Source organism: Prunus mume, linkage group LG6, assembly GCF_029339155.1.
Source record: "Prunus mume cultivar Tortuosa linkage group LG6, ASM2933915v1, whole genome shotgun sequence".
NCBI lineage: Eukaryota > Viridiplantae > Streptophyta > Magnoliopsida > Rosales > Rosaceae > Prunus > Prunus mume.
Window position 1 is genome coordinate 575,913 of NC_142703.1, and position 16,125 is coordinate 592,037.

Sequence of the window (16,125 nt, forward strand, 5' to 3'; positions counted from 1 at the left end):
CCACTCAAGCAAGCCCAGGCATTTGCGTGGCTTGGGCCCAGTTAAGCTTGTAGCATGACTAGGTGTAATAATAATGATTTTTCACTTGGCATTGCATGTCGCTTGTGCTTGAATTTTGTTGCTTTGAAGAGGGATATGACGCATGCCGGGATAATTAGCTTGGGCATGAGCCAGTGCTTATTTCACCTCTTAGCATGACAGATTGTATATTTATTTGGCATGGCACGTGGGTCATGACTTGTGCGAGCGTGAATGACGAACTTTCACATGCTCCAAATCGGGTCTTTTCTTAATAAGGCATTGCACTGGGGCGAGAATTCCTTTGAGCTGAACCGTGGATTTTTTTGGGCCTCAACATAAAGATAATTGGCTAATTTTTTTTCTCAATGACCAAATTGAATTTTCATATAAAACATAGTGACCAGAAAGGTATTTAACCCTAAAATTTTTGTTTTTTTGTAGGGAGAAAAATCATTTCATTAATCAATCAACCAAATACAATAGATTCGGCATGCAATAGGGTGGCCTTGTTAAAACCTTCCCAAAGAAAACCACCAAGGATAAAACTCTGGGGTAAGAAAGAGTATCACACATGCCGTTACATCAATCACTAAGGAACATTCAACACAGAATTATTAGACTTAAGACAATCCATAAGCCACGGAGAGCCCACCTCCATCCAGAAGGATAGCCCTGGGTTTTGAAGACTATACTGAGCCACTTGATGAGCGACACCGTTAGCTTTCCAAGAAACATGTTGGATAATAACATTGGAAGACGTCTTAAGAATCCAGTGAATCTCATCCACAAACATACCTTTAAGAGCAAAACAATCCTCATATGAATTAACAAACTCAACTGCTTGCAAGAAATCCGATTCAACAATTAACATAACCAAACTAGCATCAAGAACAAAGGACAAGCCAACCTTGATCGCATAGAGCTCTGTGGCCAAGACAGGGACCATGTTAGGGACACGCATGGTGACAGCCCCAACTAAGGAGCCACTCGAGTCACGAACAAGCACGCCAACACCCTTGTGCCCATCTCGTAGATCAATTACATGATCCACATTAAGTTAGAAATAACAAGTTAGTGGGGGTGTCCACCGAGATACACTAGTCGGCAAAGAAGGTCTCCTATGATTCAAAGGCATAGATTGTTTAAACTCATCATCATAGTTCTTGGCATAAGAAATCATAATCGTTGGTGGTATCGATTCTTAACCCAGAAGAATCCGATTTCTTTCATTCCCTAATAGCCAGGCACTAAAAGCAAATAATGACAGCTACTCCTTAGAAAGGATATTCCATGTAGCATCTAACCAAATTCCAGGATTAAGACATCAAAGATTAAGGAAGGCATCAGGAAAATCCAAACCCTCCCAAACTTGTCGACAAACTCCATAATAATAATGGTATGTAGAATATTTTCAATTCATAGACTACCTGACATCGAAAACACCCAGGTCCATCTATATTATGTACCACACACCAATGAAAATGCTCAATTTTTGGAGGGACCTTCAGCTTCCAAAGATGTTTCCAGAGTCTATATGAGGAAGACGAAGTTGACCCAGAGACATCAACATTGGTTGCCAACCGATGATACTTCAAAGCCGCCCAATAGCCGCTCATTACAGTGTACCGGCCATTTGTAGTAAAATGCTAGAGACGACGATTTGAATTTTGAGATAACAACGGAATAGAGAGAATCATCTTAGCCTCCAGAAAATTAAAAGTACCGTAAATTTTTGGAACATCCCAAGCACCACTAGCCGATATCAATTCACTAACACAAGAATTAATAGAAAGCTTAGGAATAGATTGAACTGTAAAGTATCGAGCATACGAGATCCAAGGCTGACCATAAATATGAACCAGCCTGCCATCACCTAATGCGCCATCTCAATCCATGCTCTAAAAGTTCTCGATCCCAAAAAATTGATTGCCAAGTGAACGAGGGAATATAACCCATATCAGCCTCTAAGAACTTATGATTAGGATAGTAACTGTTGACGTGAGTCTCCTAATTAATCAGAGAGATTTATTTCCTTGATTAATTAAGGGATTTACTTTCCTATTCTATATAGTTGACAAATCATTGTATAATTATGAGATACTATCCTAATTGGTTACTGTATCTATTTCCTTGTAAAGTACTTATGTAAACTCCTATATATATCTCATTATGAAGAAGAATAAAACCTAACCCAAATTATTCAAACCATATTCATATTTTAGTATGGTATCAGAGCAATTGATCATAGGTGTCTCTAAACCCTTATCTCAAATTTCTCATATTCAAATCCAAAACCCTAAATCAAATTCCTCATATTTTTCCCCAAATCCAAATCCCTCAAATCTAAAGTCCTCAAATTCCCTTATCAAAATCCCTAAACACGTACCCTCAAATCTTATACACATACCTCTTAAATCCAATTCCTACCTAAAATTCATACATCAAATTCCTCAAATCAAATTCCTCCAATCACAATTCCTCACATTCTCATATCACATCTTACTTCCGCTGCGATGTTAGGAACCCCTACGATTCTCCTCCTTATTGCAGACTCACGAAGCATGCGGTCAATCCTGCGACCCGCTACCCAGACTCATGCTTCTATCGCCACCACCAAAGGTTCTACTTTTCATTCGTCCTCTCAAAAATCCGCATGGATTATCAACTTGGGTGCTACGAATCACATAACATTTTATCTTGGCCAACTTATTAGGCGCAAATCATCCACTTCGTTGGTATGGTGTCTAATGCTAATGGTACCCTCCCCCTGTGGTTAGGGAGAGCTCTCTATATCTCTATACTTCCCTACATCTAGATTCTGTATTACTTGTTCCATCTTTGGACCACAACTTGTTATTGGTTGCACAACTACTACTTTGGGGTGTACTGTAAGATTTTGGCTGAATTATTATGTTTTTCAGGATATCCTCACAGGAAAGACAATTGGTTGTGGTACTCGACGGGCCAAACTATACTACTTGGATTGGGCACCGGATAGTAAGGTCAAGGTTGGTCAAGCTTTCACAACTAGTGGAACTCGTTCTGAGGGAAAGAGAGACAAAATTTGGTTATGGCATAAACATCTTGGGCATGCCTCGTTCGGTTATATTAAGAAGTTGTTTCCATCATTATTTTTCAATCTTGATGTTTCAAGCTTCCAGTGTGATACGTGTGAATTGGCTAAGAGCCATCACGTCCCGTTCCCATTAAGTTCAAATAAGTGTTTGGTTCTGTTTTCGCTTATTCCTTCTGATGTTTGGGGACCAGTTAAAATTGCCACTTCGGCAGGGGCGCGATGCTTTGTCACGTTTATAGATGATTGCACACGCATAACTTGGGTTTCCTTCTCAAAACTAAAGGGGAAGTCAATTCCTGTGTTTCAACAGCTTTATCAAATGGTGGAGACTCGGTTTCATGCCAGAATTCAAGTTCTTTGTTCTGACAATGGTGGAGAATTTCTCAACCATGATCTTAACCCGTTCTTACAAGATCATAGCATCATACATCAACGCTCATGCCCTTACACTCCCCAACAGAATGGGGTGGTTGAAAGAAAGAATAGACACTTATTGAAAGTCGTCTGCCTCTTTCTTTGGTGCCAATATGCCACGATCTTTTTGGGGCGGCAATGCCTCGCAAAGATACCTTATCAATCGGATTCCCTCTAGTATCCTAAATTTCCAAACACCACTTCAAACACTTCACCATCATATCCAAACACCTCCCACCCTAAACCTGGAACCCATGATTTTTGGCTGTGTTGTATTTGTCCCCTTGCATGATCACCAAAGAAGCAAATTGGATCCCAAAGCCGAAAAGTGTGTTTTCATTGGCTTTGCACCTCATCAGAAAGGATACAGGTGTTATAATCCTCCTAGTCAGAAGGTCTTTACCTCCATAGATGTTGTGTTTCAGGACATGACTTATAATTTTCAACAGCTCAGGAGGAGAATTGAGAATCCACCACTGCTCCAATTCTCAATTTTTTCCCTAGGACGCCACTCTACATCAAAATAACCGCGCCAAAGTGAAAAGCAACCGCTGCCCCATTAGTTCTTCAACTACAGAGAACTCCGCTTAAAACGACAGTGTCGCCAACAAACAATGACCTCACCAGAGGAAAACGATCGCTTGTCTCCATGTCAAAATTAGGATAAGGAAATTGAACTATTTTACGAGATTTTGCCCACTTCAAGCTCTAGTACCGCACCAATCACCTGCTGAGGAAGTCATTCAGGTAACATTTTTTCTGAAACTGATAACACTAATGAAATATCCCATGATAATTTGATTTCAGAAGACACAAAGCCTACATATCAACTTCTAGAAAGGAAGAACCGTGGCAAACCTTGAGTACAATATGAAGCAGATCTTAAAGCCAAAGGGAAATATCTCATCAATAACTATACATCTCTCAGCAGATTATCAAAGTCACGTGTGCATTATGTGAAGTAGTTGGCTGACATATTTGTCCCTAATAGTGTAACTGAAGCACTAGAAGACCCAAAATGGAAAGAAGCTATGAATAAAGAAATGCGAGCTCTCCAAAAAAATGTCACATGGGAGCTCGTGCCCTTACCTCATGGAAAGAAGACAGTAGGATGCAGGTAGATTTATACTGTGAAACTCAAAGAAGATGGATCCATTGAAAGATATAAAGTTAGACTAGTGTTGAAGGGGTACACACAGAGATATGAGATAGACTACGAGGAGACCTTTGCCCAGTAGCCAAGATTAACATTATTAGAGTCCTATTGTCTCTAGCAGCAAATCTCTATTGGCCACTACATCAGTTTGATGTCAAAAATACATTCTTACATTGGAGACTTGGAAGAAGAAGTATATATGGACTTACCCCCAAGATGTAATTCAGCTCCTGACAAGAAAAATCAAGTTTGCAAGCTTAGAAAGTCATTATATGGGTTAAAACAATCTCCCAGGGCATGGTTTGGCAGATTTACTAAATCTATGAAATTTTTTGGATATACACAAAGTAATTCAGATCACACCCTATTCTTGAAGCGTGATGAAGGAACACTTACTGCATTGATTGTTTATGTAGATGACATAATCATGACTGGAAACGACGCAGAAGAGCAATTGAAGTTGCAAAAGTATTTGTCTCAGGAATTTGAGATGAATGATTTAGGTGATCCAAGTACTTTCTCAGAATCGAAGTAGCAAGGTCAAAATCGTATATTTCTGTCTTAAAGGAAGTATGTAATGGATCTACTCACTGAAACAGGAATGCTTGGATGTTAGCCTGCTGACACACTCATTGAGATGAATCACAAATTGTGTGAAGACATGGACCAAGAACCAACCAATAAGGAACAGTACCAACGCCTTGTTGGAAGGTTGATATACGTGGCACACACAAGACCTAGATATTGCATATGATGTGAGTGTGGTTAGTCAGTTTATGCATTCGCCTAGTGTTTCTCATAGGAATGCAGTTGATCGGATCTTAAGATACTTAAAGTCAACCCCTGGGAAAGGATTAATGTTCTCAGAAAATGGAGATCTTGAAGTTGTTGGATATACAGATGCTGAATGGGCTGGTTCCATTACAGATAGATGCTCTACTTCTGGTTACTTTACATTCGTGGGAGGTAACCTAGTCACTTGGCAGAGTAAAAAGCAAAATGTGGTTTCTCGGTCTAGTGCAGAACAGAGTATCGAGGAATGACTCACAGAGTTTGTGAATTATTACGGATCGAAGACTCTTGATGTAATTGGGCTTCAAGCCAGAAAAGCCAATTGAGTTGCATTGTGACAACAAGTCAGCTATCGATATTGCCCATAATCCAGTTCAACATGATCGAACCAAACATGTTGAGGTGGATAGACATTTTATCAAAGAAAAAATTGAGAAGAAGATCATTCGCCTACCTTTCGTAAAATCAGAAGATTAACTGGCAGATATCTTAACAAAATTTATTTGTTGTAGAGTATTTCATGACTCACTTACCAAGTTGGGCATTGGTGACATATATGCACCAACTTGAGGAGGAGTGTTGACTTGAGTCTCCTAATTAATCAAGGAGATTTATTTCCTTGATTAATTAAGGGATTTACTTTCCTATTCTATATAGTTGACAAATCATTGTATAATGAGGAGATACTATCCTAATTGATTACTGAATTTTATTTTCTTGTAAAGTACTCATGTAAACTCCTTATATACCTCCTTATAGAGAAGAATAAAACCTAATCCAAAGTATTCAAACCATATTCATATTTTAGCAGTAACAGCCTTAAGCATGTTGACTCTACAAAGAATTCGGGAATTCTAACAATGGCCAACCTTGTTTACAAAGCAACGCCTTATTAAAACTTACCAACTCCCTAAAACTCAAACCCCGATCACTTTTTAGTTTACACAAATCTTTCAAGTTTTCCAATGAATTCATTTTCCTATATCTTTGGACCACCAAAATCAAGACATAATACTTTCAAGTTCCTTACACAGTGTGATAGGCAAACAAAAAACATTCACAGGATATGAGGGAATAGCTTGACAAATAGCCTTTAGTAAGACTTCCTTCCCTGCTTTTGACAACAGTCTACTTTCCCAACCATGAACTTTAGACACTATCTTCTAACACTTGAAAAGTTTTGCGCTTATCTTTCCCAACCATGGTAGGAAGCCCCAAATACCTCTCATGACAAGGGACAATAGGAGCCCCCAGCGTAGCCTAAATTTGAAATTGGACCTCAACTGGAGTGGAGGGACTAAAACATACTGCAAATTTGTCTTGATTGATTTGTTGTCCAGAAGCAACTTCATAAATACCAAATAAGCTTTGCAATTCTACAATTTCTACAACATCAGCATCACAAACAACAGACTATCATCGACAAAAAATAAATGATTAATAGAGGGGGCAGAAGCGGCAATAGACAGCCCATGAATTTTGGAGTCACGTGGGCATTATTTGGTGCCATTCGGCCTTCGGTTGCTATATCTTGAGCTTCTACTTGATGGCCCTTGGATGTTTGTTCGGCTCTGTTTGTTTGAACATATCTATAGCTTACAATACATCTTAATTTTTAGAACCTATGTAGTAATTAATGTCAATCTAATTATAGCTCCAAAATGTCTCAAAATAAAAATAAAAGGAAAACAATAGCTACAAAATTATTGCCTCTCAATCTCAAATGATTTCCCTCGCGTGAAAATGTTGTTATCAAGACAGATTACTGTGTGAATATTAATATAAAGACTATATCCTCTGTTTTTTGTGGAAATGTGAGTACATTCTGACTAGACTGACACCTCATTCATACATCAACAATCTCCAAATAAAAAGTTACTGTAGTTTTATTAAAAATAGAACTAGCTATCCTAAATTCTGTTCAACATATTCTGATGTTAATGAACCTCTTAGAACTCCAGTATGTTGAAGAATTTAAAACTGAGAGATGCTAAATAAGAGAAGCTGCGTAATTGAAAGAGATTGCACAAACTATCAAAAAGATGATCAATGAAGCAGGCAGGGGAGGAGTTCCGCCAACACAATTGGTCGGTTTTAAATCGATTCAATGCAAATGTTTACGCGTCTGATTTAGAATTCTTGTTGGCTTATTCCATCCTGCACAAAACAGAACAGAGCAGTTTAAATAGTCACATAAGTTGTGTCAATAGGAACTAGGTAGGTGAACTTGAGGTGCAAATTTCATGCGAACCTAGCCAATATGCACACGACTACTTTCGATAAGTTCAAGTTGCATATTAGCAATGTGCCCAGTACCGGCCATGGCATCAGGCCCCCAAATTTCAGTTGACTATAGGATACAATTGGCTGGCTTCAACAGTAGTCTCGTTATTTTGTACTTGAATGCAGAAACAAAAAAAAAAGTTACAGTATGTCCTGTTTATATTTGCATCGTACATCCTGCATATATGTACTTTTGCAATGGAAACAAAAAATGTAGCAAGAGAATTGTTCTCTTCTCCTACCTAATATCAAAATGAAACAAAACAAAACAAAATGGAAGACCTATAATTGATTGCTGAATGTAACTACCTCAAGATTTGCAGTATGTTAATAGATACTTTGCTCAAATGCAGTACCATGAGTTAATTAATGCTCTGCAGTAGTTAACAAAGAAATGTTCTTTTTCAGATGCATATAATATCCAGATGATGTTATCGACCAAGATGACAAAAAGTACATGAGAGAGAGAGAGAGAGAGAGAGAGAGAGAGAGAGAGAGAGAGAGGAGAGGAGAGGAATTATCATCAAAGAAACAATAAGTGATGAATCTAATGATAAATGTATGGCAAGAAAAGAAAATGCAGGGAGATAGATGGAGGTGACTTACTAACAATATCAATTGTGAGAGCAAAAGTTTGAGGTGCAGATATTTGAGGAGGTGGCAAATATCAATTCTAATGAAGTTAGCAAAAATTTAGCTCCTCTTTTACAAATAACAGTTTTTATTAAACTTTTCAACAATAGCAAAAAATAAGAGGGGGCAAGACCTAAGGAGCAAATCATCATCATCATCATCATCATTTAATTCATCTTGGTCTGCCTCTTCGGAAAGAGCATAGGATTGCAGAAGAGAGATTATTGGTGAGAGCTACCACTTCCACTAGCCTCCTCGTCATCGTGGCATTGTTGACCTTGTGCATCAGCTGATTTGGTAGGACAAGTAGTAGTGCTCTTGATGATGGATTTGTTCATCATGATCTGGTTGAGTTGTTCCACATCTTGCTCGTGCACCAAACGAAACCCAAACTTCGTCACACACGTGCCATATTTTTTGTATAGCCACCGTATAGCAGCTGTTAACAAAACCTTTCTCAGACCGCATTTCGTCTCAAATTGTTCACGAGATACATAAATTACCCAAATGTGATCTGACACAACATCACCTATTTTAAAATATCTTGAAAATCCAAATGGCCGCATTCCTTGTTGGGAAAAGCTAAGTTTAAAATAATGAAATTCAGAAAGATCATCCTGAACTTCAAACACAGCACATAAAGCAATTCCCATCCACGTGGTACATGAATCCAGAGGTAGCTCCACAGTTAGGGAATCTCCCAAACTTTGATTACTGAACCACTCTGGAATTTTACTTCCAGGAGTTACAATTTCGAATTGGTATTGGAAATAAGGCCTAGGGATTAGCTGTAACCATGTACACAGATATATATGAGGTTAGTAAGTTGTAATTAATATTATAGCAAACAACGAGAGAGAGAGAGAGAGAGAGAGAGAGAGAGAGAGAGAGAACCTGAAGGTATCGCTGTAGCATTTTCAGTAGTATACTATCACAGCCTTCATTGTCCACCAATACAAAGCAATTGGCACAACTAATAAAACCACGAAAATGTATTTTGTTGTTTATATCCACTAATGAGCAATTTGACGAAAGGTGTGGTAACGTTTTTAAGGAAGTGCAATCGGTTATGTCTATATCCACTAATGAGATAAGCTTAGAAAGATCTGGCAAGTGTTGAAGCTTTTGGCACCCATTCACCCAAAATAACTTAAGCTTAGAAAGACATCCAATGCTTGTAGGAAGGCTAACAAAATTGTTTCCACTAAGTTTTAATTCTTCTAAATAGGACAAGCAGCCAATATCATTGGGAAGATCCCCTTCACAAAGTCCACAATCACTCAGATCCAATTTCCCCAAAGAGCATAAACCATCAAGTGAACCCAACACAATAGCATTTCTTTGATATAAGCGGGTAAGGCCCCACCAAAACCTTGATTTATTAGGCTGTGATCCACTTCCACATAAGGATAGACAGTAAAGTTTTTTCAAACTATAAACGGAGTGTGGCAGCTGTCTTATAGAAGTTCCACACAATTGAAGCTCTCTAAGAGACTCCATCTCCCCCATGTTCTCTGGGAGTTCGTCAATTTTTGAGCATCCATCCACATTCAGTCCTTTAAGAAACTTCAAATTACAAATTTCATTCGGAAGACTCGCGAGATTTTTGCAATCCTCTAAAAACAGACTAGTAAGGCCAACCAGACATCCTATTGATGAAGGTAATTTCTCAATGGACGTCTTACTTAAACTAAGCAATACCACATTTTTCATTTGCCCTGAAAATTCTGGAATCTTTTTCAATTTTGAGGACAAATCAAGATGCAACCCTTTAAGACATTTGAGATCTGCAAGTGACGGGTGAATCTCAACCAAATTCTTACATAATCGAAAACACAACACCTGAAGATTCGGAATACCAGAGAAATCTGGGGTTGTGGTCAAGTTTTCAGAGCCAAAAAGGTCCATTATTTTCAAGTTGGGCAAGTCCTGTACAATTCACAACAATGGTAGAATAGATAATTAGCTCAGATTTATTTTATTTATTTTAAACAAAATATTTATTTATAATAAATAAAAAACTAATTTCTAGAATGGCATATGGTCCCTACTCTTACCTTTCTTCCATCCCAAAACCGAACAAGTTTGCTATGACGCATCTCAAGTGCAATTAGGAAATTCGGTTGAAAACCTGATGGGAGAAATTTGAAAGGATACCGACTCCATTTGATTCTTCTTAAGGAATTAGGAAGAATTTTGGGGCTTGAAGAAATCATCACATTATCAAATTCAAGAAATTTCAGGTTGAGCATCTTAGAAAGGGCTTCACAATTCCAATATGCCTTTTCAAGTGTCGCCATGTGTAATCTAATGCCTTTAATTTTGTCTGTTGCCTGTAATTAAGAATAGTAAAAGAAAAGTTAATTCCACATTTAAGTCTAATAATAATGTGTTAAAGAGAAATCATATATCTTCCAAAATTATCTTTATATAACTTCTTATCATATTGTTTAGGGTTAATTCTTGATTTGCCCCCTAAACTTATATATAAATTTCAATTTACCTCATATTCTTTTTTTTTATATAGAAAATTAAGGACCTCAATTATTTTTTTAGTCAATTTTCCCCCTACTGTTAGATTCACTCACATTTCATCCAATTAGTGTTAAGAATGGTCACATGCAAGACTTAAATAAATATAAAAAATGTTATAAAACAATAAATAAATAAAAAACGAAACAAAAACATTTCCCAGCCCCATCTTGCTCCCACAATCCCTAGCCTCCCCCACCATCATCCCCTAGCTACCCCACCATAGTCTCCCAACTCCAGCACCCCTTTTCTCCCAAAAAACCACCTTAACCCCTTGAATTCCTTAGTCCACCCAACACCCAAGCCGTGTAATATCTGTCATGCTACTCAACCAACAACCCCCACCCGATATGCCCGAGAGAGAGAGAGAGAGAGAGAGAGAGAGAGAGAGATAAACAGAGATGTTGTGCTTGTGGGTTATGGAATGCTTGTATTTTTCTGAATCTATGTTGTGATTTCTGGTTTGGTATGCTTTGTATTGAGTTTAATTACAAGTTGGGGGTTTGATTTTGGTGGTGGGGGTAACAATGAGGAAGAGGTGGCTGGGAGGGTGGTCTCAGTTTGGGGTGTTGAGAAGTTCTGGGAGGAAGGATAGGTGCAGGAAAGGGGAGGTAAAGGGAAGGGCAAGGGCAAAGGGATGGAGATGGCTGAGGGGTGGGGGTAACAGTAGTGGGGAAAGGGGAAAGAGGTGGCTGAAGGGTTTTTAATTATTATAATTTTTTATTTTTTGCTTTAATTTTGTTCTCAAAATTTTAATTATTGTTAAGGTGCAAAAATAACCAAATTGCCCTTATATAGCCTCACATGCTTGGCACATGATATTTTCAAAGGTAAATTGGATAGAATGTGAGGAAAATTAATGTCAGGGGGGAAATTGGCTAAAAATATAACAATTTTCTTCAATAAAAAGAAAAAGATTATGGGAAAATTGAAAGTTAGGTACAAGTTCAGGGGACAAATCAACCTTTAGCCCTATTGTTTATGAATACATCAAAGATATCATTTATTAAGTCTAATACTGTGTTAAAGACAATTCATAAATCTTCCAAAACTTAGTATCTTTTATATAAATTCTTACCGTATTGTTTATGAATACATGAGAGATATCATCATGATTGCACAATCGACTTCGTCTACCAGGCTCGTCAGGACACTCTCGACGAACAATTTCCAATGCCATTTCTTGTATCAAATCATGCATCTCAACATTCCTATTTGATATAATTAAGAGTGACTTCTGAATGAGATCATTTATCCCAACACAACCACATAGGCCACAACTGTCTAGTATTTCAATTACTTCCTTCTTGTCCTTCCCCTTATGGAAAAATGCAACATCAAGAAATATATCCTTGTTCATCTCATCTAGTCCATCATAACTTATTTTGAGCAAATCAATAATTTCTGACTTAGGAATTTTCCGCAGCTTATCCAATTCACTTTTCCATTCATCTTGATCTCTTTTATACACTAAGCATCCCAAAAGTTTAAGAGCTAGTGGAAGGCCTCTGGCATAATTTGCAAAACCCTTGGACAATTCCAAGAAACCTTCCTCAGGCTCTTTTTTTTAAATGCATTCCGACTAAAGAGCTCAAGAGCATCATCATCACCTAATCCCTCTACCTTATATGATACCTGCGTATCATGCTTGACTAGCAACCGTTCATCTCTAGTTGTAATTATGATTATACTCCCCTTACCAAACCAATCCTTTTTTCCAGCAATTTTTTCTAGTTGGCTTGATTCATTCACGTCATCAACAATAAGAAGAACCTTTTTGTTAGATAAACAATTCTTAATGAAATAGGTCCCCCACTGTTCATCCCAAACTTGAGTAATTTGTTCCTTCAAGATCGGGAAAAGAAGCTGTCTTTGTAGATTAACAAGATTCCCATGTTCGGAAACCTCTCTAACATTAGAAAGAAAGCAGCTAACTTCAAAATGAATAGAAATGCTCTCATAAACTAGCTTAGCAATGGTCGTCTTGCCAATGCCTCCCATTCCCCATATCCCTATAAAGCGAACATCATCCGTAGGAGCTAATAGCCAATCTATGTGCTCAAGTATAAACTTACTTCCCACTAACTCTGCGGAATCTAACAATTTGAATGTGCGATGCATTTTACTCCACACCCATTGCAACAATCTTTTCAATAAGCTTTCTTTCACACCTACAAGGAGGAAAAGTAAAAGGATCATGAAGTCTAAAATATACGTCATGGGTTTTGTTAAGACATATAGAGAAGTTGTTCATTCATGCTTACTCATTCTTCGAATCTATCCCAGATAAATTGGCTACTTCTGTTAAAGCATCTCTCCAGCGCTTTACCTTATCGATGTCTTCCCTAAACCTTTTCTCATGCTCAGCGAAGGCGTCCGCAAAACTGCCGCTTTGTTTTTTCACATCGGAGGGATCCACATTATAAAACACTGGCAGAATTGTGCCTACGGATTTCATGCATTGGAGAATCTTTGTAAGTTCATCCAAGCACCAGGAAGAAGATGCATAATTTGGCGAGAGAACAACGATTGCAAGCCTTGATTCTTCGATTACATTGCAGAGCTCTGAAGAAATAGGTGTCCCTCTTTCAAGCTTAGGATCGTCCTTGAATGTTTTAATGCCCCTGAGCTGCAATTCGTGGTATAAATGGGATACAAAGCTAAGTCGAGTGTCCTCACCCCTGAAACTCAAAAACACATCGTGGTTTGGTTGAGGAGCAGACTGATGAGGTGAAGGAAGAAAGGCAGAGTCTCTTTGGGTGCTCAATGCCATTTAGCAATCTGCTGCTGTTATAAACACTCAACGAATATAAGCCTTTCGCTAATTAAATCTTTAAAATCCAAACACTCAACTAATAAATAGAAGATGATGATAAATGGGTTGCATAAAGAAAAGGATTAAAATTTAGAGCAGTTTTTTTGGGTAAATGAAACTTTAGTAAGCCAGAGGAAAAATATGGAGTTGAGGAAACAAGTTTTAGAGCAAAGAAAAGGAAACAAAAAGTCAGACAAGCAGGGAAATCATATTATACACGTTGAGGAAAATGTCGATAGTCGAACATGTTATGTTGTTATCTTTTGGGGGTTTTTTTTTTATCCACTTCAACAGAGAGAAACAGAGGAATTCAACATATAAACATTAGAAGGAACAAAAATACGAATTTCAACATTTAAAACAAAAATATAAGCCTCATGACTACACAAGTGAACTAAAAATTGCATATGCTTTAGTCAACGTTACCTGAACAAAACAGATATGGAAATGTAGTCGAAGCAGGCCAACAAGTTTAGCTTAGTGTTACCTGAACACCGAAAAAATTACAGAGCCAGAGAATTTGTAAGACAACAACCACACGACCAGCAAACCAACCAGAAGTTCACAATAAACACAACTTCTCAAGATCAGCCAAAAAACCAGGAACAAAAGCAAACCTAACAGTCAGAGAGAGAGAGAGAGAGAGAGAGAGAGTTTTGCAAAACTGTGTAGTGGGGAGCACACGTTTTCTCTTGTCAGCTATCTCCAAGTCCAACGTCTCCAATGAAAGTCCAAGTCTTCGGTCAATGAGTGATTTATTTTGAAGAGGAAGGAGGGCATTTCATTTTCGGAAAATTTCGTTTGCTTTTTATTTTATTTTACTGTCGTGTCAATTATTTGAGTGGTTGCATAATTTTCTTTGGTCAAGTTTAACGGTTAAATTGAACATGTCCTAAAGAGATAAAATTTAAATTGATTGATCAAACCATCAAAACTACTGAGAATGAATGAAGCTAGAAATTTAGTTTAGATAGTAGCTTTGATCTAAATAAATTAAACCAACAATGAATGATTAAATATTGAACCCCACTCTTGAATCAAAGACAAGTAAAAGAATATCGTTTGGCTCTTTCCGTAAAACGAGTTACTCTTGACATATTTCTGTATACGTATATACATACTTATTTGAAAGTTGTTTGGACACATTTCAAATAAAGTAAAAGGAAATGGATCTTTCCATGAAGAGCCCATTTTGCCAAGAATCCTCGTAGCAAAAGTCATAAAATAATAAATTGTCAAGAAAAAAAAAATTGTTTATATGCAATTCCAAACCAATCTCCCCACACAAAAAGACAAAATAGGGGAAAAGAAAATGAAGCAGCGTGGAAGAATACCAAAGGAAGACTTGAAGGCACCCGCACACAAGTTTGAGATAAGGACCACAATTTCCATACAAAAATAAGGTAAAGGGACAAACTAAATTTCATGGAAGTTGGGCAACAAAAGATTACATATTTTGGGTTATAGGGTTATATGAGAGAGATCTAGACCTGTGCCAAACAAATAAAAATAGAGAGAGAGAGAGAGAGAGAGAGAGAGTTGCCACTAGGCTGTGGGTGGACTGCTTGACACGAGTTGGGCAAAGCCGGCTTAACCATCAGGTTGGACCAAACTTTGGCCCATTAAGCTTCAAGCTACCTACTTTGGTTCGTAAGCCATGGGCCAAAACCCTCTCTAACCGTCGACCCCAAAACACTCCCTAACCGCTTGTCTTCGTTTTTTATCAATTCTAGCTAGAATTACTTTGTGCTGTGAAAATTGTTAAGTCCTCACCAGTCTAAGGCAAGAAAAGAACTTACTTGGGAGATATTCCTCACCCAAATTCACAATTGTTTCTTTAAGAATCAGTAACTTGGGGCCCAAGTTATCAATTTTTTAGAAGTCTGCTAGGGTTTTAAACTGCTAGCAGTGGAATGCTCACGCACAAAAGAAAGTTGACTTGTTGACCACCAATGGTTGTCAAGCCAATGAGGAACTTTACCTTACCATCACAGGACTAAATCAAAACAGGTGAACAATTTGGCACGCCCAGTGGGACCTCTTAGTATACGTACTCCTAGAAGATATCTTTTGGTGTATGAATATTGGAAATACTAGCCAGAATCCATGCTTTGCCATGGAAAGAAATCAAGCAGCTCTCTAGGAAGGACATGAATTAGAGGAGAGTGACGCTAGACATTAAGCCCATGGCAGCACCAAGAGTAGATGTTCCAGGTCCGTTTCTAGAAGGATAAACCAGATACAAGATGTCAGGTTCACAAGAGGCTGCAGCACAAAGGAATCGTGGATACTCTAAATAACATGACAACCGTGATGTAGTGGCAAGTCAACAGGCAGTTCAGGAAGGATCGTGAGGCTGCTATTGCAAGAATTCCAAACCCATATGTTGTGGTCCAGCAGCTA

General features: G+C 38.0%; 1 protein-coding gene across 1 annotated transcript; it reads right to left on the minus strand.

Annotated features, from left to right (window-relative positions):
• Positions 1-7,203: 7,203 nt before the first annotated feature.
• LOC103336107 (TMV resistance protein N) lies at positions 7,204-14,410 on the minus strand. Its single transcript, XM_089054512.1, is given in 7 exon segments — positions 7,204-9,163; positions 9,270-10,304; positions 10,433-10,708; positions 11,986-12,470; positions 12,473-13,046; positions 13,048-13,078; positions 13,172-14,410. Coding segments are annotated over 7 exon segments (3,477 nt in total). The 5' UTR covers positions 13,681-14,410; the 3' UTR covers positions 7,204-8,596.
• Positions 14,411-16,125: the final 1,715 nt, after the last annotated feature.